The 22412-nt window shown below is 37.4% G+C and overlaps 1 protein-coding gene across 6 annotated transcripts in view; it reads left to right on the top strand.

Annotated features, from left to right (window-relative positions):
- The window catches only part of LOC122543943 (intersectin-2-like), a 198915-nt gene that overhangs the window by 147553 nt on the left and 28950 nt on the right, over window positions 1-22412 (top strand). For all 6 annotated transcript variants that reach the window (XM_043682952.1, XM_043682942.1, XM_043682913.1 and 3 more), the window contains one exon: window positions 1250-1441. In XM_043682952.1, the coding sequence (XP_043538887.1) occupies window positions 1250-1441 (192 nt within the window). The remainder of the gene's footprint in view (window positions 1-1249; window positions 1442-22412) is intronic.

The raw sequence follows: 22412 nt of genomic DNA, 5'->3' as shown, positions 1-22412 counted from the left end.
CTTATATCAGTGAGTGTAGGTGTCAACTTTAGATCTTTGAAGTATTAATTCATTTATGAAATAGAGTCTCTAATTCAGAGGAAGGAAGAATTTGGATTTATATAGCACTTATTACAATTTCAATGTTCTATGGTGCTTTACTATATTACTTTGCTTTGGAGTCACAGTTATAATCATGGGACGATATATTACAGAAGAGGTCTGTTTTCCCAACATATCTTTACTGATCAACAAAAGAGTGCTTCAGTTGATTGATTCAACTGTCCTGTTTTTCTCAGATCACTTTGAATTTACTCCTTGGGTATTTGTCCAATAGCCTTTCAAAATTTACCATAGTGCGTCTCAGATCGCAATTTACAGTTGACTTTTTTTCCCTTCATGTCTCCTTTTTTTGTTCATTTGGTTATCAAACGTTGTACTGGAAATGAGTGTTCTTTGTTTATAAGCACCTTTCATGATTTTGAATCACCTTTTAATGTTCTTTACTATGAAGAGAATTGTCATAGAATGCCCACAGTGTGGAACAGGCCATTTGGTCCAACAAGTTCACACCGACCCTCCGAAGAGTAACCCACCCAGACTCATTTCCCTCTGACTAATGCACCAATCACTATGAGCAATTTAGTATGACCAATTTACCTAACCTGCATATCTTTGGATTGTGGAAGGAAACTGGAGAACCCGGAGGAAACCCACGCAGACACTGGGAGAATGTGCATACTCCACACAGAGTTGCCCAAGGCTGGAATTGAACCTGAGTTCCTGGCACTGGTGCTAATCACTGAGCCACCATGCCACCTGTAAACAATCCCAGTTTCTCTAGTCCCTCCACATTGAGTCCTTATAGCCCAGAAAGAGACTATAACTAGATTACAGAAGTTCTAGTAACAAGATCACTGTACTTTCCATCCCTCATTGGTGTTTTTGTTTAATATACTGTAAGCAAGGGAATTCCAGGTTCTTTTCCTAGCACTAGGGTTAGTCACTTTTAACTATCTACTGCTAAAGTTATTGACTATATAAATGTTAAAATTTATGCATCAAATTGCAGGGTTTTTTTTGCATTGTGTTTTATAATTATTTGAAAACCGATCTTATTTATGTTTTTAAATTTTAAGCTTTGGTAATCCTTTGTAGTTTAATTTTTTGTGTTTGCTTTCCCTCTGTGGATACACAGCATTTATGCAGACATTTCCATTTCTGACCAGCTTAAACCAATTGTGTTCAAACCTTTTCTCTTTTCCTCCAGTCTGTCAGGTCATAGCTGTATACGACTATACTGCCACGAATGACGATGAACTGAGTTTCTCTAAAGGGCAGTTCATTAATGTGCTGAATATGGATGTATCTGACTGGTGGCAAGGGGAGATGAATGGAATAAATGGCTTATTCCCTTCCAATTATGTCAAGATAACCACAGATTCTGATCCAAGTCAACAGTGTAAGTAAAGAAAAGCTATTCAAGTATTATCCAACAAAACAGAATTGAGACAAACATTGGAAGAATTTCATTGACATATTTCACTCTTCAATTCTGGCTGTGTTCTGATAGAACTAGATAAGGGATAAAAGACACAGGTGACATGGAGTGAAATAATATCTAATGCAAATTTAACCTAATAAATTTTCAAAATTTTTAAAAAGATTTATTTTTCATTTTGTCTTTGAAGCAAAGATGGTAATCACACTTTGCTGAAACTTTTAAATAAAACAAAACTTTATAAATACACAGCAGGCCCTTGGCAAGTGTAAGTGGGAAATCAGATTGCTAATTGCTGGTGCACAGAAAAGTAAAATAAACATGCGCAATTTATAGTCATTGCCAAAGTTTGGTGCTCACAGTCAACTTAATGTGCTGAAAAATTCAACACTTGAGTTGACATTCTTGGATCAAGATCCAAAGTGATTCAATTGTCATAAGTTGCAAAACACAAAAAGAGACCATTTGACTCCCCAGGGCCAAGTTAGTTCTCTAACGAGCAATCCAGTCATTTACCAGATACTACAAAAAGATGTAGGGAGAGAATGAAAAGATGATTAGTTACAAAGAGCTAATGAACTAATTCTGCTCATAGACCTCTCGCCAACAGATGATCAGTCAGAATTGGTTTGGTATGAATGAAACTGAATTGAAATGGATTCTTAGTTATGTTAATAAAATATTCTGGGAAGTTTCAGTCATTGTGATCTGTATTGATAAATTCAGAAAGCAATTTCCTGATGATCCAGAATCATTACCTGCTGTGCTATGAAAGCTGACAGATCAGAATTTTGTGCTTTAAATCCACAGCCTTTGCTGAGGTAACCTAGCTGGGTGATGGTAGAGACATCATCAGTAACGTGAGTGCTATGAGCTAGGGAAAAGAAACAAAAAAAGAACAACTAGGTTCTTATACCTGATCACTGTCCGATTACTTCAGGAGACTGGATAAAAATGGGATTGATTCAGCTGTGGTCCTACTTAGTACTCATGAAGCCTTATAACAGTGAGAGTCTGTATTGTCAGAAGAAAATTTGAGGGGTGGGCATTGTGCCAGAAAAGCTCCCTTTATTTATGTTTCAAAAGCACATGGCTTTAAAATTAGATTTTCAGATTATACCTGGTCTCTTCCATTTGAGATGTCCTGAGAATTCATCTCGACTTAAGAATGTGTCTAACGCGATTGAAATGTAATTACTTCTGATACTGACAGATATCTTAGTCAGTATTGAATTTTAGGTATCACTGTCTTTTCATTGGTTCATACGTGGGAAGAAGTAGGATTGACATTTTATTTTGCCCCATAACTTGTAGAGAGAACTTGTTTTTATTCTGCCTGTTGCATTCTATGCCTATGTGTGAGAAGGAGGTCTGTTCCTGTCCCATCACCTGCTATTAAGTTAGCCATCTGTTAGCTCTCACTAATCTTTGCCCGATTAAAAAGTAGGAAGGAAGTAGTGAGTTTTTAAGGTAGACATTTCAAAAATTGAAGTGCATTATTTAACAATAATGTTTACCAAAATGACCTAAAATCTCAAATAAGAAGACAAAGATCAGTAATAGGCACTTAAGTGTATTCCACCAATTAATTGGTTGGTCTATATTTAATTTTATTGACTTGCTGTGGTTCCAGAGCCCTTGAGAACCTTGCCTACCCAAAAATAAAAATCAAGGTCAGTTTTGAAATTTAAGACTGATCTAATCGCCCAGCTTTTTGAGGGAGTGAGTTCCATTATCCTGTGAAAAATTATTTGATCTTTGGTGCAAATCTTTCTTCTCTGCTGCAGGTAAACGAACATATTAGTTTTCATCCATCCATGATTTGAATTTTTATCAATACATTTCTTCCTCAGTAGCTTGGTTAGTAAATGTAATACTGCCTGCAGACCAAGAGACTCCAATTTTTAATGCTCTCTCATTGGTTAGGTGGCAATAGGGGGGCACTACAGTTAAACCAAAATGCTCTTGGTCTGTGGAATAGAAAATACAATTCTGAGGTCCAATTCCTTGGTTAATATTGAGCAGCTCCTCTTGGAAATTCATCTGTACAGACTTAGAATAAGGACAAGACTTACCATAGTTGTTAGTTGCTCCTTGTCAATCCTGTCAACCCCATGTCCAAGTTTGAGTAACTTACTGAATCTTAGTCCAGGTCACATTGAAGAAAGCTGAGATGAAGCAATCAACAATCTGATACCATACCTCAAACAAGAATCACGGCTTTCAGGAGCCCAGGAGTAATGATCAATATCCCAGTATAGTTCAATACTTGTAGGAGATAGAGTGAGAATTGGAAAAAAGAAAACCTAACTTTCGGCTTTCAAGCACTATTGTTTTGGCAAAAGTACTTTGCGGCAGAGTCATCTGATATCTCCTTTTGTTAATAAGAATTTGTAACTCAAAAGAATAAGAAGCTTTATAAATCTTCAGATGGCCCATTCAGTACTACTTTTCAACTTTGGATGTGCCTTAAAGCACATTGTGAAAAATGCTTTGAAATTGCACCATTTTATTACTGGATTATATAGTTTTATGCCTCTGTATTTCTTTGGGTGTAGGAATTTAAGCTTATAGAATTGTCTAAATTTATAAAATTTTATCATCATTTTACCATGGTCATCTTTCCTTAATTGTTGAATTTTTACTCTTGACTCCTCTTCTTTCTGGTACAATCATACAGTGATACATCTTTGAAATTTCATTTATTGTCCATAGTTGCTGTGTCTTTCTTCTGTACCTCTACCTTTTCATCTATAAATGTGTTCTGTTCTCTTATTTTTGTTTCCTCATTTTTTTTTAGGACCGTATTGTTGCCTTCTTCTCAAAGTCAGAGTATGAAAGCCCTCAAAGAGACCCACTATCCCCAGTTTCACTGCAGGGTGGACGCTGGGCATACGCTTACAGCCTTGATCAAATGAATGCTGCATGATTAATCCTACTTATTATTAAATATCGCAGAAAACTAATTAAATATCTATCATCTTAATTTATAGGGCTTTCAGTTATTTGGTAACCTTGTGGTCTCAACATGTTAGCTACTCTGCTAACAGATAATCAAATGGGCATCCCACATTAGTACACTTTGTGTGTAATTAGGATCAATAGCTTCTAAGACCTTCTGATCCTATAATTTTTAAAAAGCTGTTGGACAGCTGGGAAAATTCAGTGGTGGTCTTAAAATATGTTGCTCCTGATCACATGTACTTGTAATGATGTCAAAACATGGCCTTTTCAAATAAGATTTTTTAGCTTTGCCCCAAAAATGAAAGCCCTATTGATTTGTATTTCACAAGCTGGTTGAAAAGAAGGATAGTGGGTCTTTCTGTGGCTTTCTAACCCATTGCCTTGAGTGTTTCTCTGCTTTCTTGTTCCATCATTCAGACAATTAATACCTTGTACAATCATTGGAATATTGTTCCTTGTAAGATGGGCTTTCCTTGTTTATATGTGGTGTTGTCACAAAAAGACCCACTATTAGCATTAATAGTAAGCATTTGAAATGTAAGTGCTTGAACTTGCCCTATCCTGATGAATCTTTTTTAACTCTTCAACACATTTAGCCATATTTGGACACACAAGTCAGTTCATTCACTGGAAACTACACCTTTTCGGACAATATTGTCATCCTGTTGATTGAATTGCTATGTTGACATCTCCAATGCAATACGTCTTGAATGGAAATATCTCCATACTTTGAATTGATCTCTAGGTTAGGAAATACTAATTAGTGCCTTCAAGGCAATGTTACTCATAACATGTCACAAGGACCACTGTTGGCCCTTTATTGTTTTGACTGCAATCATTTACTGCTCCAAATATGCCTGCAGGATCTATTTGTGGTCCTGCCTCAGCTAAGTAATACTCAGTTGAGATTCAGGGCTGTCTGTTTCCTCTTTTTGTTGTCCATAGAGGAAACTCAAAGAGATGCTATTAGGAGACAGTGCTACTTCAACATGCACAGATCAAATGAAGGCACTGCAGCAAAGCTACTAAACTACCGATTCTTTTCTTTGCCCGATTTCTGTAGAGAAATACCTGTTCTGTATTAAGGAAGTACCTTGGTGATGCCTTTTGAATTAATGCTGATAGTTTCCATCACCTTGTGCTTTAGTATGTTAGTTTGTTCCTGAGAGTGGCTCCTTGGACAAAATGATGCTGGGAGTTGGAGTCTGCAATAAAACTTCGTCAAAGAAAAACTTCTTCATGGGTTAAAGAGTTAAAAGATTCTTCGGTAATATGTGAATCTGTTGCTATGTAACAAGTTGAAGGAAACTCCTTCAGACTCTATTTTCTGAGAATGGTCTTTGCTGAAGACTAATTGAAAAGAGCTATATTAAAAAGCTAGCCTAATTATCTGTTGCATTCAGAAGATCAGTAGCCTTAATGTATCTTGGCATGCTTGCTTTAATTTTTCATTGGCTTTTGTAACTGGAACATGCAGACATTTTTGCATCTTCGTAAAGGTAGCGTGTCTCATACATGGTCCAAAAATGGTGATGTGTATATTAGAGGTTATATGGTGCTGTGAACAAACCATGGAAACCTCAGAGGACACATCTTTTGATCGGTTGAATCTGTCTATTATCACAGTGGAGACATTAGACTTAGAAAGCTCCCACGTTAAAGAAGAAAACGAAATGTAATATGGCACTTCTTTCAATATTTTGTGTATGTTTTATAATTAATCAAGTTACCTATATATTCTGAGTTTCAACGATTTAGCTCCTGTTAATTTAGCAGATGACGCACAATTTAAATATTTCTATTTTTGGACAAAATGGTATGCAATGTGCAAAACTTCCATTAAAGCTGTCCTGTTACGTGATTTTTTGGTTTTTTTGCATTCCCCTTCCAATAAAATTTTCTTTGAAAGTGACTCTTAACAGTGGCACTTAGGAATAGCAGTGTATGACTTGCATATGCGGCTAAGCCTAGTTCTTGTACCCGGACATTACTTCACTTCCAATTCCTGTCAGCAAAGCAAAGATCTAATTTTTGTAAATGCATAATCTGTGCACTTGACAGTGTTGATTCCAGAAACAATCTTAAATATTTCCTTTTTGTTTCCAACTTGATTTACTTAATGTAAAGCTGTGACTAATGGAAAATGTAATTATGAGCAGTGCAGCGTTAATTCAACTTTGCTAAGTGCAAGATACCATTGCCAGCAAAGTTAATCCGATCCAACCCAACAAACTGATAACTGTGTAATTCTGCTCAGTATTAAGTCCTAGTATTAAAATCTGAGAGTATTACAGATGTAATAGAAGTCTTTCTATTAAGTGTTAACATGAGCATTAAGACAAAGCTTTTCAACTATGCAAGCATGATGGTATCTTGTTATACTGAGTGTAAAGGTCATAAATGCTGCTTATATTGAGATTTGCACATAATGGGAAATGCCCTGTTCTATACATGATAACTGAATCAAAGATAAATCAAAATTTTAAGAGTTTTGCTTACATAAAGAAATTGCTTCCATCAGATCTATATATAAATGAACTTGCGTGTATATGCATTTATTACTATTGTACTATGCAAGTTTTCATTAAATATATAAAATTGAGGGTACGAGAGAGTGTGAATTTTCTGTTTTGTCTATATTTCAAGAAAAAATCTCAATTGAATTTGATATATATCTCAATTGTCAGCCTTTTCTTGAATTACATGCATAAGTTCTTAATATAGTCATACAGCACAGAACAGGTCCTTCTGGCCACCATGTCTATGCTGACCAACAACACCAAACTACACTAATCCCACTTACCTGCACTTGGTCCATAGCATACAGTGACCTGGCATTCCCAGTGCTCCTTAGATTCCATCTGCTGTTGCTCTGCCCAATTTACCAGCTGATCAATATCAGATTGTAGCCTGAGACCATCCTCACTATCAACAACACTACAAATGTTTATGTCATCTACAGGCTGACAAATTATACTTTCTGCATTCACATCCAAGTTGTTAATGTAAATAACAAACAGCAAAAGAACCCAGCACCAATGCCTGTGATGCAATGCTGGTCACAGTCTTCCAATCACAAAAATAACTCTCCACCATCATCCTTTGCCTTCTTATTGCAAGCCAGTTTTGGATCTCATAGACCTTTTGAACCAGGCTTCAATATGAGACCTTGTCAAACGCTTTCCTGAGGTCCATATACATCACATCAACTACATTACCATCATCATATATTTAGTCACCTTTTCAAAAACCTCAATTAAATTAGTCATACAAGATCTCCCTCCAACAAATCCATGCTAACAATTCCTGATCAAACCTTGTCTTTCCAAGTATCAATTAATTTTGTTCTTCAGAACTATTTCCAATAATTTCCTGACCACTGGTGTCAAATGTAATTGGTCTGTAATTACATGGCCTATCCCTACTGCCCTTCTTGAACACAGGAACACATTAGCTCTCCTCCATTCATCTGACACGTCACCAGTGGCCAGAAAAGTATTAAATATCACCACCAGGGTCCTTCATTGCCTCCCATAGTTATGATTATATGATTACATACATCACTACAGGAAAGATTATATTGCTACTAGATTTAGAAGATGCAAAATCATTACATAGTGTTGTCTTTTAACTCCAAGAATTTTTGTTAGTTGGGCTGCACAGGGAGGAAGCAGTGCAGTTGCCAGCTAGAAGTGTTGGCAACTTATCCATAAGCCTTCCCCAAGACAAACTGACTGTGGGTAATCAGGATACCAAATAATCTAATGAAAAGGACAAGAACAGCAAAGGCATACATCTTAATTAGTGTTCATCACATGTAGCCATTGAGCCATATTTGGTACAAATAATAAACGTTAATTAATGACCTCCAGTTGACACAATTTGCTAGAATGAATGATTAGTTTACTTTAAGCCATTTGCTTATGTCAAGACATTCAGGGCAATTGATTTGTATTTACAATTTTAGCCAAACTACAAAAATATCTGATTCAGTTTATTGTAATGTAGCAATTTTTCAATGAGATTCCCAAGAATTTGCTGGCAAGTGTCCTCTCAGTTCAATTTTTGACAGACTGGACAAATTTGTAGGGTTTTCTTGGTTACCTAATACTAAGCAAACTGCTTGACCAAACCTTGGATTGAAGACTCATTAACAGAATTGAACATTCTTTGACAAAGAATCGCAACTTGTGTGCTTAAATGTCTAATTTTCAGTTGTTTCTAAAGATGGACAAAAAAAAAATCTGTGTTTGTACCACTTATGGAATTTGCAAGCAGAATGGACTTTTATTACTTTTGGTAATAAAGGTCATGTGGAAAATTATATTGATGTAACGAAAATTAATTCTACAATTTCCTAGATTTTTAAATAAATCATACTCCATTTTCACTGGCATATATTATTAATTGAATTGTCCAATATTTGAGTTACTTTATAACTACCTCTTATGAAAGTAAGCCACATTTAAAGGCAGTTAATAGATTTTTATGATCACTGAATACATCTGTGATAGTTTGTACACAAGAAAATGTTATTCATTTATAGGTATCTGAATTGCTGCACTACTGGCACTTCTAAGATATTTCCGTTCAAAAAATTAGTAGGAATAAAAAAGTCAAATGATGCCTCGTTAAGTTTTCTGCATCCTGAAAGCTTGTCCAGAAATTCATGAAATGTCATTACTGGTGCAAGAAAAATTCAATAGCAGTTTATAAACACACATTGCCCCATAGTGAGATTAATATTGAGTTAATCTGTTCTCTGTGGTGATAGTTTAAGATGGAATGCTGGCCAGGATTCCCAAGAAAACTGCTATACCACCAAATCACAGCACTCCCTCAGTTATGCATCGAAAAGGCCATCTAACTTATGTGCTAAAGTCTTGACATGGGGCATGAGTCTGTGACTTCCTGTCTCTAAGACAACAGTGCTATCTACTGAGTCAAGAAAGCAAATAGAAATTTTTTTGAAATTGGAATTATAAAATCTGTGGAAATATTTTATCCCAACAACTTTATCCACAATAACTGAATTTGAATTAATTTTCCAACTCTTGAAAAATAGCAACAAATTCTCGAGCACATTTTTAAAAATTTTTTTTAAATTACAGATGAGAATTTTAGGAGAAGTAATCCCAAATATTGATACCATTCTGATGTTTAGTGATCTTGTTCATTGTATATTAAACATTTGTCTCGGCAAGCGTTCAGCATTCTGTTCATTTTATTCTTTTTATCTTTACACCAAATTTGTTGCCAGTTCTTCCTATTACTTACATTTCTTATTTCTAAGCTAATTATCTATTGCGCTTTCTGAAATGAAAGCTTGATTGATTCCACATTTCTGATCTTAACCCTTCTTGTGAAGAATTGTATATTCATTTTTAAATAGTTTTGTTGTAATTTCCATAAGACCATAAGAAGGACTTGGCCCTGAGCCTACTTCACTACTCAATAGGATCATGGCTGATCTGACATTCCATATGTCCATTTTTCTGCCCTTTCTCCATAGCCCTTGACCTCCCCGTTGATCAAGAATCTATTTATCTGTCTGTCTCAGCTTGAGTCATGTTTCTTCAATTCAGGATTTCTCAAATTCTGGCAAGAAAATTTCTTTTATCTGTCCTGCCAATTCCACTCACTCCACGTTAATTCTGTTTCAGGTTGACCCTTGTACATTTTCTCTTCTCAAAGTATTCACGGTCTTTGTCAAAGTCACCCACGCCATCAGCTTCCAACACATCTGCTCTGTTTATCAGCTCAATAGGATTGGCCTCACTTTTCAATTCATTTATGGGATGTTGACATTGCTGGCTGGGCCAGCATTAATTGCCCATCCTTAATTACCCTCGAGAACCCAGCTGCAGTTCTTGGTTCCCATCTTCCATTAAATCATAGCTAATATATTTCCAACAATCATTTTTCCCTTGCCCACGATATTAACTATGGAGCTCACCGAAGATCTATTTTTGGCTCACATCATGTGAGCTTTTTATGTGAGCTGTTCTTGGCCTCATTAACCAAAGTAATTTACCCACTTCCATCTGTTCACTGATGATGCCTCTGCACTCTGCCAGCCTCCTACATACTCCCCAGTTCAGATTTTCTTGGCAGGAAGCAGTATTTGTTTTTCCCTGATTGCCTGTTTTTTTTTCCTTTTCTCTTTTTTTTTTCCCTCCATGAAGTGGCAACCAGGGTACTGGATTCCCTCTTGCCGAAGTGATCATTACTCTTGTGTCACCAACACAACAATGACAAGATTCCCAACTCCACAGATCTTTAACAATGAGGTACTGGACCCAAGTGTGAAAGTCCCACCCATTTTCTGACATCTAAATTACCCACGGGGAAAGATGTAGCACATGAATCACAACATGAAGCTCAAACTCCGTGATGCCATTTGTAACCAGTGGGTATTGCAGGGGGTTTACCCAACAGTGTAGTCGTCACAAATTGATGAAGTATAAATGCAGTCCCTTATTCAGCTAACAACGAGAGTTCTTATAAAAAAGAAAATTGCCAACTGAACTGCTTTGATTGACAGGCTTAAGTTTGAGTGGAAAAAAAAACAGCAGCTGGTTGTGCAGCTTCAGTAGAGCTCTTTGTTGATATTTATGCAAGGGCTCTCTTTATATCATTATTAATACTTGGCTGAGTTTCATAAGTTGCAATTACAGTGGGGATTGAGTTTTTAAAATTCATTCATGAGATGAGGATATCGCTGGCTATGTCAACACTTTTTTACCCATCCCTAATTGCCCAGAGGGTAGTTAAGACTCAACCATATTGCTGTGGGTTTGGAGTCACATGTCAGCCAGAAGAGTTAAGAATGGCAGTTTCTTTCCCTGAAGGACGTTAGTGAACCAGGTGGGTTTTCCCAAAAATCAACAATGGATTCATGGTCATCGTTAGACTCTTAATTCCAGATTTGTATGGAATTCAGGTTCCACCATCTGCCAAGACAGAATTTGAACCCGGGTCCCCAGAACATGTAGTCTAGCGATAGTACCATTCGGGGTCTGAATGGAAATTTATTTTTATAAAAGATAATGATTTAAAAGCATGACTGGATTCTATGCATGAGAGTTTATTTTTCACTATTAAATGTATACGATGAAGAGCTGTCTTATTGTAAGAAGTTTTTCTTTCCATCTTCACATTTCTGTGGGCAGAGCTCAATAGCAATGTCCTGAAAGGTATGAGGGGACTTGAAGGTGGAGGACCAATGGGATATAGGTGGGCGCATATGTTTCCCTGGAGCTGACATGATGTAAGTAGCTATGGGTGTAGGTGATGCATGTCAAATAAGGGCTAGAGGGTATAATTTCTAAAATAGCTAAGATGAAGTCACAGAGAACTGAAGCTTGTCAGAAGGTTGCTAACTCAGCATTCACCCCTGCTGTGGCTGCCTTGCTTTCTCAGGTTGGTGTGCCAGCCTCTATTCTGTAGCCACCCAACACTACTGTTCCCACCTTGGAGTGAAAATTGCTTGCTTCAGGTTACCAGCAAGAGAGGAAATTTCCAGACTCCAGCTACCCACTTAAGTTATTGCATTCCATCTTTGAGTGTTCCTAGAGCATTTATCTTTGCACAGATCATAATTGAACAGATTGTTTCATTTAGATTCAGTTTTATTGATCCAGAGCAGGAACATGGAACAAATATTTTCCCATTCCTAGCCATGCAACTCTTCTACTGCCAGCATTGCTGATATCAGACCAGACTTGAAATCGAATCCAGGATCTTCTGTTTGGTGCATTAGCTCATGGTTGCATCATTTCCATCTGGCAACAACCTACTTACGCCAATGTTTGAAGTCTGCCCAGACTCCCATTCCAGGCAAGTGACGGACATATTTAAATATTAATCCTGATGACATTATTGATGCCAGATGTAGGTTTCTAATTGACTCTAAGTGGGGTTGGGGGGGAAGGAGCTGTTGAATCTTCCAGGGACATTTTGCTGTGTTCTGCAGAGTGGCCAGAAAAGGCCAAGGTAAGTAAAAATATTTTAATTCTTCAGAGAAGTTTAAAAATAAAATCCTCAGGCCTCTCCTGTCTGCCTCTCTGCCATTTCCTGATTACCACACCATCATATACTTAGAATCCCTACAGTGTGGAAACAGGCCCTTCGACCCTCCAAAGAGTAACCAACCCAGACTCATTCTCATTTCCCTACCCTATATTTACCCCTTACTGATGCACCTAACCTATATATCCCTGAACAGTATGGGTAATTTAGATTGGCCAACCTGCACATCTTTGGATTGAGAGAGGAAACCGGAGCACCTGGAGGAAACCCACGCAGACATGGGACGAATGTGCAAACTCCACAGACAGTCGCCTGAGGTTGGAATTGAACCTGAGTTTATGACACTGTGAGGCAGCAGTGCTAACCACTGAGCCATCATGCTGCCCCATATGTTTGAGATACCTTTTCCATTGCATACATGGTGGCATTGGTTTTTGCCTGCCCCATCCACCCTTCAGACTTGACTTAATTTCTACCAGCTTTGAATAAGGCATTAAATGAAGTTATACTTAACAGTATCTTGATTCCTTGATACCCGTAATTTAGAGGAGTCTGAAATGGTTATTATCTTTCCTGATAAAGGGCTTTTGCCCGAAACGTCGATTTTCCTGCTCCTCGGATGCTGCCTGAACTGCTGTGCTTTTCCAGCACCACTCTAATCCAGAATCTAGTTTCCAGCATCTGCAGTCATTGTTTTTACCATCGAAGAACTTGGTGATTTTATTTCAGTTTAGATCTGGTTAAACGCCTGATATTTATTCTCCTGTTCTCCTTCAAACAAAATCCAATTCTGAGCTATTGGACTTGGTAATAATGCAAGCCAAGTGTAATGTTCAAGAGATAATGCAGATGGTTTTGATTTGCAAATAAATCTTGCCACTTGGTCTGTTGGAATATGATATAAATGGCTTTTATCTGGTGCCAAAATAATGGGAGGCATCTCCTTAATTTTACTTAGTGGAATCTAGTCTAAATGTTAGGACTGTTTAATGGGTCATTTTGTGCTCCTTCAGTTTATGAAAGTGGTCTAGAACGTCATCCATCCCTTCAAGTGAGAATTAAACTTAATTTTTCACAGCTTAAAAGGTACACATATAAACCTATTTGGATTGAATTCTGAGTTGGAAGATCATCAGCCTATATTAAACTCCAGAATTAAGATTAGGTTAATGATTCACTGCGTTGCAGAGTATCACTATCACTTTTCTTGCTCAATGATTGGAAATACTGTATTGCTTTTGCTGCTTAATGTTTAGTGATAAAATTACTAAACATTGTTTGGATCCTCCACGCAGTAGCTTTGAATAACCAATAGTTCCAACCTAGGTTACCCATTTGACAATAGAGTATTTTTATTTACTGTCACCAAGACCATTCTGAGGGGAATGAGATGTCATCTCAAATGGCCAGATTGTGAAATAGTTTAATAGTGTGATAACTACTGACAATTTCAAGTTGATCCATTGGTGCTCAAAAATCAAGACATATCCCAAAGTTAAGGAGATATAACAACTTAACTTGTTGAAATCAGAATCTCTAAGTCTTCAGTTATTTCTTCAAATCAACTAATGAGATATGATTGGGGGTACATTGGTTGTTGTCAAATGTGTGACCATCTTCATGAGAGTATCTATGTTTTCACTAAACGTTTTAAAGCCCATATTGCTAGATGTTGTTTCCCATGCCATTGCCTGAGTTAAAATAGCTTTTATGCTGTACTTAATGAATACATTTCCTTCATATTCAGGATGCCCTGTGTTGTTCTACACTCCAAATGTGAATATGTGTACAGCAGGCTTAACAAATAACAAATTAGAAACATTACGAGTTAGACCAGATTTTGCTGTCAGTATAATGATGTGGCTAATGAGCTTCCAATTATGCAAGCATAAATGCCAATATTCAAAGGCTGCTGGTTGAGTTGTGCTACTTGGCTTTGGAAATGGTGCTTGACTGCCCCATTCTTTTTATGCAGTGAATTCTGTGAAATTGTATCTGTGTGGTCGATAAGAATGTAACTCAGTTGCATTTCTTTACAAGTGTCAGCACCTTTTCGAATTTTAACTGTCTATTTCTGAAAATTGAGTATTATAAATATGGAGAAATATTCCTTCAGATATTAATTAGCATTGGAAATTTTAAAAGGATTAGATATTAAAATGTTATTTTCTTGCACGTTTATTGTTTTTTTAATCTCAATCCAGTCCTCCTTCCTCTTGCTTTGAATTCATGTATTCTAGTTTGCATTCATTTGCTTGGTAGTTCAGAACTTGAATATTGCTGAAAAGAGAGAGATGCTGCTTTTTTTGTCTTACATTAATTAAGACAAACACAACACTGTCAGATTTCAAGTAATCGTATGAATTTATATTACAGCAGGGAAAGTTGTTAACTGGTGGTCAAGTTGACTCTGGTCAAGGCATTACATAGAGAAAGCAAGAGAAAATTATGTACATCATAATAAATTACATAGATCCCCTCTAGCTCTAGTGCTCCTTTACGTACTTTTAAGTTTCTATAAGAAATGTATTTTGATGGAGTAAGCTGTACTCTTCTAATCTTTGCATATATCTTATACAAAGATTATACTTGTAATATCTCTGAATCTGCAACCTCATGTAAGAATTTCCATTTGTGTCCTGCTGAAGTTGACTTTAGACAGGAAAGGTTCCACACACTACCTTTCACTCGATGTGCTAGTTGAAAAATCTGCCGATTTACCAATCCCTACCGTGTGGCTATCTTCACTGGTCAATATGTTGATTGGGATTCATCAACCTTCATGTGCAATTCCATTGGCCTTATCAGTGATCTTATAAAAGGTGACCTATCCATTTATTTGTCTTGCAAGCTAGACATAGGAATTGAATGTATCAAAGCTATCCTGCAGGACATGGGCTATCTTATCCAGACATTTTTTCACAGTGTATCAAATAAACTTGAAAATGGATCAAAAACCATCCAGTTCAGATTAGAAAGTAGGAGAAAGTGAGGACTGCAGATGCTGGAGATCAGAGCTGAAAATGTGTTGCTGGAAAAGCACAGCAGGTCAGGCAGCATCCAAGGAGCAGGAGAATCGACGTTTCGGGCATTATTGCTGAAGAAGGGCTTATGCCTGAACCGTTGATTCTCCTGCTCCTTGGATGCCGCCTGACCTGCTGCGCTTTTTCAGATTAGAAAGTGCCTAGTCTACCTCAAATAACCTCAAAGACAAAAAACCTAAGAAAATTTTGACAACTGGTTAAGCAAGTCAGTTCACATTGCTGCTGTGAAATGGTGATGCAAATGGTACTTTTTGATGATAAGGATGCTGCTATCAGTCATAAAAGTATTCTGCCTTCTGCACAGTTGAGAACCATGTATAAACCTTGCTGCCAGTGTAATAAAGACCATACGTTCCAATGCTTGATTAAATGAATCAAATGTGTTCCTGTGATTTTTCATAATAGGCATAGTAAATAGATATAATAGACTAACAGAAGAGAGAGTTAGGATATGTCATTATTTTTGGATGGCAATCTGTGACTACTAAAATGCAACAAAGATCAGTGCTGGGACCACAATTATTTACAATATATACTAATGACCTTAATGAGTAAAATGAATGTACTATCACCAGGTTTGTGAGTAATACAAAAATAAGTAAGAAGGCAAGTGATGGAGATGATACAAAAGGTCTGCAGAGGGATGTAGACAGGATAAGTGAGTGGGCATAAGCTTAGCAGATGGAGTATAATTTGGGAAAATGTGAAACTATGCACATTGGCAGGGTAAACAGAGGAGCTGAATATTAATTAATGGAGAAAGACTGCGGAAGTTTCAGCAACACGGGATTTGGGCCTGCTCTTGTATAAAATGTTAGCACACAATTTTAACAGATAATAGGGAAAAGAGATAAAATATTGACTTTATTTCAAAGGGAATGGAGCATAAAAGGTCCTGCTGAAACTGTACACAGCACTAGTTAGTTCATATCTCTAACTGTGATTTTTTTTCTTTTGGCCTCCATATCTAAGAAAAGATATATTTATATTGGAAGCAATCCAGAGAGAGCTTAAAAGATTGATTCTGAGAATACAGAGAATTTCTTACGGGGAGGTTGAATAGGTTAGGTCTGTACATTGCAGTTAAGAAGAATGTGATGCAACATTATTAAAGAATAAACACTTCTTGAGGTCTTGATAAGGTAGATGTATGGGGTTGTTTCCCCCTTTTGGAAGAGTCTAGGACCAGGAGACATAATCAAAGCCATGAGTCGCCAAGTTAGAGATGAGGAATTTCTTCGGAGTCACGAATCTGTGGTATTCTTAATGCAGAGGGCTGTCAAAACTGGTCATTAAGTATTTTCAAGATGGACTTTTAATCAGAAAGGGAATCAAATGTTATAGGGGAAAGGGCAGGAAAGTGGTGTTAAGGATTATCAGATCAGGCATGATTGCATTGAGCAGTGAAACAGACTTGGTGCGTCAAATGGCCTATGTCTGTTCATACGTCTTATAGTCTTACAGTGCAGGTCATACTGAAATATTTTGTTTGCCAATCAGAATGAAATTCTGAGATTGAGCAGCTCTTGCTTAACAATCTTGAGTTTGTTTAACACTTTGCTACCATAATCAATCAAGAACACAACATGCACATTTATGCTTGGTAAAGCATTAAGATTCACACGTGTGAACCGATTTTCTACAGACAGAAGTAATATATTAAAACTTTGCACCTTCTTTGTATTACTCAGGAGGAAGATGAGTGTGCAGTTCCCAGTGCTTTATCTGTGACGGTACGTTGTCCAGTCAGAGTCAATCTGCCAACCAAATAAACTCTTTTCTCCTATATTGTAAATCGTTCTGACAATTTAAAACCTGTAATTGTCCTGATGAATACAAGATGAAAAGCTTTGTTTCTCTTTTTCAGTTTCAATGCTTCCACTTTGATTTCACAACCATGTCATTTTCCAAATACTACTACTCTTCTTGCTCAACATTCAGCTCATATTCAACAGCTAAGTGCGTAAAAATGTTTTGAGCAACGGGGGGAGTCAAACTAAAAGAAGATACTGTTATCCTGCTACAGCAAAATCTAATGGAAAGTGTTTCCAGTGGTTTGGTTAGGAGATGAACTTTTGATCAAGGCAGTGGAAAAACTTCTGCTCTTATGCAAGTACTATCATAGGGCCTTTCATCTTCAGCTGCACATAACAGGCCAGACCTGAGTTCAGATTTTTCCACAAAAGATTGTGCTGTCGATGCTACACTAAAATGTTGTAATGTGAAGATCATTTTCACCTTCATTTGCCAATAAATGAGACTAAAACATACACCAGTTGTAGAAACTGCCTAATTTTGATTCCATTCAAATCCATTCCACTGGTTTTCTATCCACATGGTAAAAGCATAATTTTTTGAAAATGTTTTCTTTCCACCATAATTTGAAAATACCTCAATAGCTTTTGTTCAATGAATGCTTCTGCTATTCGCTTTTTTAAAAAATATTTAAAGCAAATTCAAATAAATCTAGATGTTTTTGAAATTTGTTTGGATTGTGGATAGCATAAGTTTGTGGGGGACACAAATCTGTTGCTTTCACAACGGGTTTTGTAATATATGAAAGTGAATGGAGAACCCTGTATCAATTTTAAGAATTGGTCACGTTAATTTTTTATGATCATAATTTTAAAAAGCCCCACAATGAAGCTAAATATTTTATGCATTCTGTCTGGTTGAGGATTGCAAACATGGGATTAAAGCTGCTGCACACGTTTAGACCTTTATTTTGAGCTGAGCGTGGTTGATTCACTATTTGATTGGTCAATAAATTTGTTCATATAAAAGTTTTTGCTACAAACTAGGGTTGCATGATGTTTTCCGTTGACATTCCCATCACTACACTCACCTTGATAAAAGACAGCTAAAAACGTATTGATTAACTTATGGGAGTGGCCAATGATATTGAACCTGAGGAACTCTGAAGCACTCAACAAACATAGATCAGCATTAATGCTTATATTTGTCCTTAGAATGTAGCTATGGTTGGCATTGATTTTCCATCCAAGATTTCCTGAGAAGGTTAGACCCCCCCTTTGCCATTGAGGTCCTGTTATAATATTAGGAAATTATTAAGTGATGCCAAAAAGCATTGTGTCCAAGCCAGAATATTGTGTGATTTGAAAAGTCACATTCCTTGTCTTCCCGTTGCATTGATTACTCATTTTTCTTGTTTTCAAGAAGTCACTGGAATGAAGCTTCTGTTGACATTCTGTTGTTCCTATTCGTTGAGCATTGCCAAGCTGACTGAGAATCACTGACTGAAGAGCTATTGCTTTGCAGTGTCCTTGAGTTCAACAATATTGAATTTCCTGCTGTCATGGCTACTTTAGCCCAGGCTGATGGAGATAATAGACCAGCAGTTGTCATGACATGAGTGATGTGAATATCTTTACAGTCCTGCTGTCAAACAATGACATAGTCAAGCAAGCCTTGGGAAAAAGTTTTACAGTGAATTCCTGCATTTGTTTCTGGTGAAATAGGGTGATTGCTATGACTAGACTGGGTTCTTGACATTTTGTTAGGAGGGAGACTCCATTGCTGGTTGCTTTTTGTCCATCTTGCATGCTTTTCAGAGGTTTATGAACAGGAAATAAAAATAGCCACAGTACCTGATCTGCCCTTAAATCCATCATAAACTCGTTGATTCTCCACTAGATAACAGACTGGCTTGATGAGAACAACTTTGAGATCCAGGAGCTACTAAATTGCAAGTGCAAAGTGTTCCCAAGTTCAAAGCACCAAAGAAGCATCGAGGAAAAGAAAGCAGCTGTAAAGACAAATGAAGTTGAAGGTCCAAGAAAATACCCAAATAACACATGATATGTGGAAGAAGTCCAGGAAATCCAGCAAGTCGACATTAGCCATGATGTGTGTGGATTCTTCAATGCAATCAAGAATATCTGTGGCCCCAGGACCGATGCTATTGAAAGCTAATGGAATGATGATTATCTAGGACAGAGTCATCCAACACTTATTGGAAGGAACACTTTGAGGATCTCCTTAACACATCCTTGGCCATTTAGTTGAGTACCTTTGAACTCATATGACAGCATGCTACTTGGCACCATCTCAGCTCAACTCCAACCCAGCATGAGATTATAAAGGTCATTGAACAGTTGAGAACCAGCCCAGGTGGAATTCTTGCCAAATATTAAAATACGACAGAAGCATTCTTGGTCTGTATGTATAATCTCCTCTCACCTGGAAGGAGGACAGAATGCCAAGGATATCTAAGAATCTATGGGTGTGACACCTTCAAGCTGAGGGTCCAGCCTAATTGTGGTAACTACAGAAGGATCTCTATGATGTCCACCACAGCGAAGGCATTGCAAATGTCCTCCTCAATCACTTCTCCCAGTGACTGAAAAGCTCCTGGGGTCACAATGTGGAATCTGTCCATCAAGAGGCACAGTGAGAAATTGACCTTCACAACAGAAGTCCAAGAAAAGTGTGGAGAGAAAAAGCAACCTTAATGCACGGCTTCTTTACCACCTCAGAGGCCTTTAACACCGTCAACTGTGAGGGGTAGTAGATTGTTCCCTTCATTTTTGGCTGCCCTTAGAAAGTTTTCCTGATTGTTCTAAGACAACATGCATATCATGATCTTCACCAACAGATCCAGCACTGTGCAAACTGGGGCCAAACAAGGCTGTGTCATGGTATCTAGTGTTCTTCTCCTTCCTCCTCACAACAAATTGCCCATCTCTTTTGGAGTGGAGCTAATCTGCAGGACAAAGAAAAAGCATACAGCCTACATCACCTCCGGTCCAAAACCAAGACCATCTTAGCCTTTGCCAGGGAGCTGTTACTCCGGAAATTATGCTTGCCCATGTGCATACTCAGGTCAAGCTCCTAAACCATTAACAATGCGTTCATAGAGACATATGCAAAAGGAGAACAGCATTGGGCTAAACCTTCGGAAGGTAAATATGCTCTATCATCCTACTCATCCACACAATACTGTCCCCTGACTATTGAGATCAATGTTGGGCAACTGGAAAGTATGGATCTTGTCTCTGACGTTGGGAACCCTCTCAGCTGGAGCTGACATTCACCTTGCATCCAGTATGGCACTGTGGCTCAGTGGTTAGCACTGCTACCTTACTGCAATAGGGACCCAGATCCAATTCCAGCTCTTATATGGAGTTTGCACATTTTCCCGTGTCTGCATGGGTTTCCGCTAGGTGTTCCGGTTTCCTTCCAAAGTCCATACGTGTGTAGGTTAGGTGGATTGGCCATGCTAAATTGCCGCTAGTGTTCAGTGATATGCAGACTAGGTGGTTTAGACATGGAACTGCAGGGTATGGGTAGAGTGGTGAGTCTGGGTTGGATGCTATTTGGAGGATCAGAAACAGGTCGAATGGCCTATTTCCACACTGCGGATTCTATGATAAAACCATCTAAACTGAAGGAGGAGCATTCATGAAAATGCCAATCAAAGAAGCCAAATGGCTAGAGTGCACGAAAGGTCCAAATAACTAAGCATTGCCACTTCATCTTACACTGCCTGCCCTACCTTTGCACAGTGTGCAGATCCAGTATGTAGCTATTTAGTCTTAAATAGCTCCAGTCATCTTCTAGCTGAGGAGCTGCATAAGAAGATTAAGGCGGTTCTTTCAAGGCAGCTGTGATATAATGAAGTGTTACAGGTCATACTTTCCATAACCACATTATGATGCTGATGCTGGATACTCAAACAAGAGCCAGGGATACTGATTAGGTAAATGAACCATCCTAAATGACATTGACATTCCTAGATGTTATGACTTCATCCTTCCAGGCAAGTGTTAACTATTCTCATAAAGTCCCTGATCTGAAACACAAATAGAATTTGCTCGAAAAACTCAACAGGTCCAGCAGCATCTGTGGAGAGAAAACAAAGTTAACATTTTACGTCAGTGATCCTTCTTCAGAAAACGCTCATGCCCCTGATGTGCGTCTTATTAATGATGAGGCTTTGAGGAGTCATGAAGTGGGGCACTTGTTGCAGAGTACCCAACCTTTTCCTTAACATGTAAAGCTCAGTACCCGAAAACTGAGAAAATGTAAAGTCAATTTGTACCCAGTTATGTTTGAATGTAACATATGGAATATTTCTTAGCAGTAGAATTTTTTTTAAAAATGCTATATGCCTAAGTTAAAGTGATAAATTAATGTTTCTTCACAACACATCAAATTGTGTTATTTAAATTGCAAAACATGCAATCAAACTAAGCAATTGATTTTAAAGGTACTAGTCTATTGTTTTAGATTTGGAAGTCATTAAATGTGGAACTCTGAAAGAATAATCCTGCCTTGTAGTGATTTTGAAGCGATAACATCAAAGATTACGGCAGTAAAAGGTAAGTATTGAGATATGGAATTTAAGATAATCTTTTTTACATCGTGACGTTTGTAGCAATTCAAAATCAAATATTTAAAATAGCAATTGAGTATTTATTGAGTTTTCTTATTTTCAAATGAATGAACAGCCTCACCATGTTACTTGTCTAAAAAGTAAAATGGTCCTGTGGTAATACTGAGTTCACTTCATTGCTGTCCGTTTAGATCAGTCAGTGATATTTAGACTTTAATGATATGTCCAGTTCCGATCACCAAACTGTGAGAATGCCATGTCGCACCGGAAACCTCAGAGAAGAATCTCACAACTGATTTGAAATAATAAAAGGTTTGTACTATTAGGGACAATTGGAGAAATGGTAGCTTTCTGTCTTGAAAAGTGCTATTTGTAAATAAAATTCGATGGGGAAATGAATATATTACTTCAAATTATTGTGACTGGAGCATGAAGGGAAAATGCTTTAATGGAAGATAATTCTAAAATTAATTGCACAAAATTCTTCTCACTCTGTAATGTACACATGGATTGGACTTCAAGATAGAATGGTAGAGGT

Source organism: Chiloscyllium plagiosum, chromosome 3 (assembly GCF_004010195.1).
Source record: "Chiloscyllium plagiosum isolate BGI_BamShark_2017 chromosome 3, ASM401019v2, whole genome shotgun sequence".
In the NCBI taxonomy this organism is placed as follows: domain Eukaryota; kingdom Metazoa; phylum Chordata; class Chondrichthyes; order Orectolobiformes; family Hemiscylliidae; genus Chiloscyllium; species Chiloscyllium plagiosum.
The sequence above is the reverse complement of the archived record's forward strand: the minus strand, read 5'-3'. Positions and strand labels throughout refer to the sequence as shown.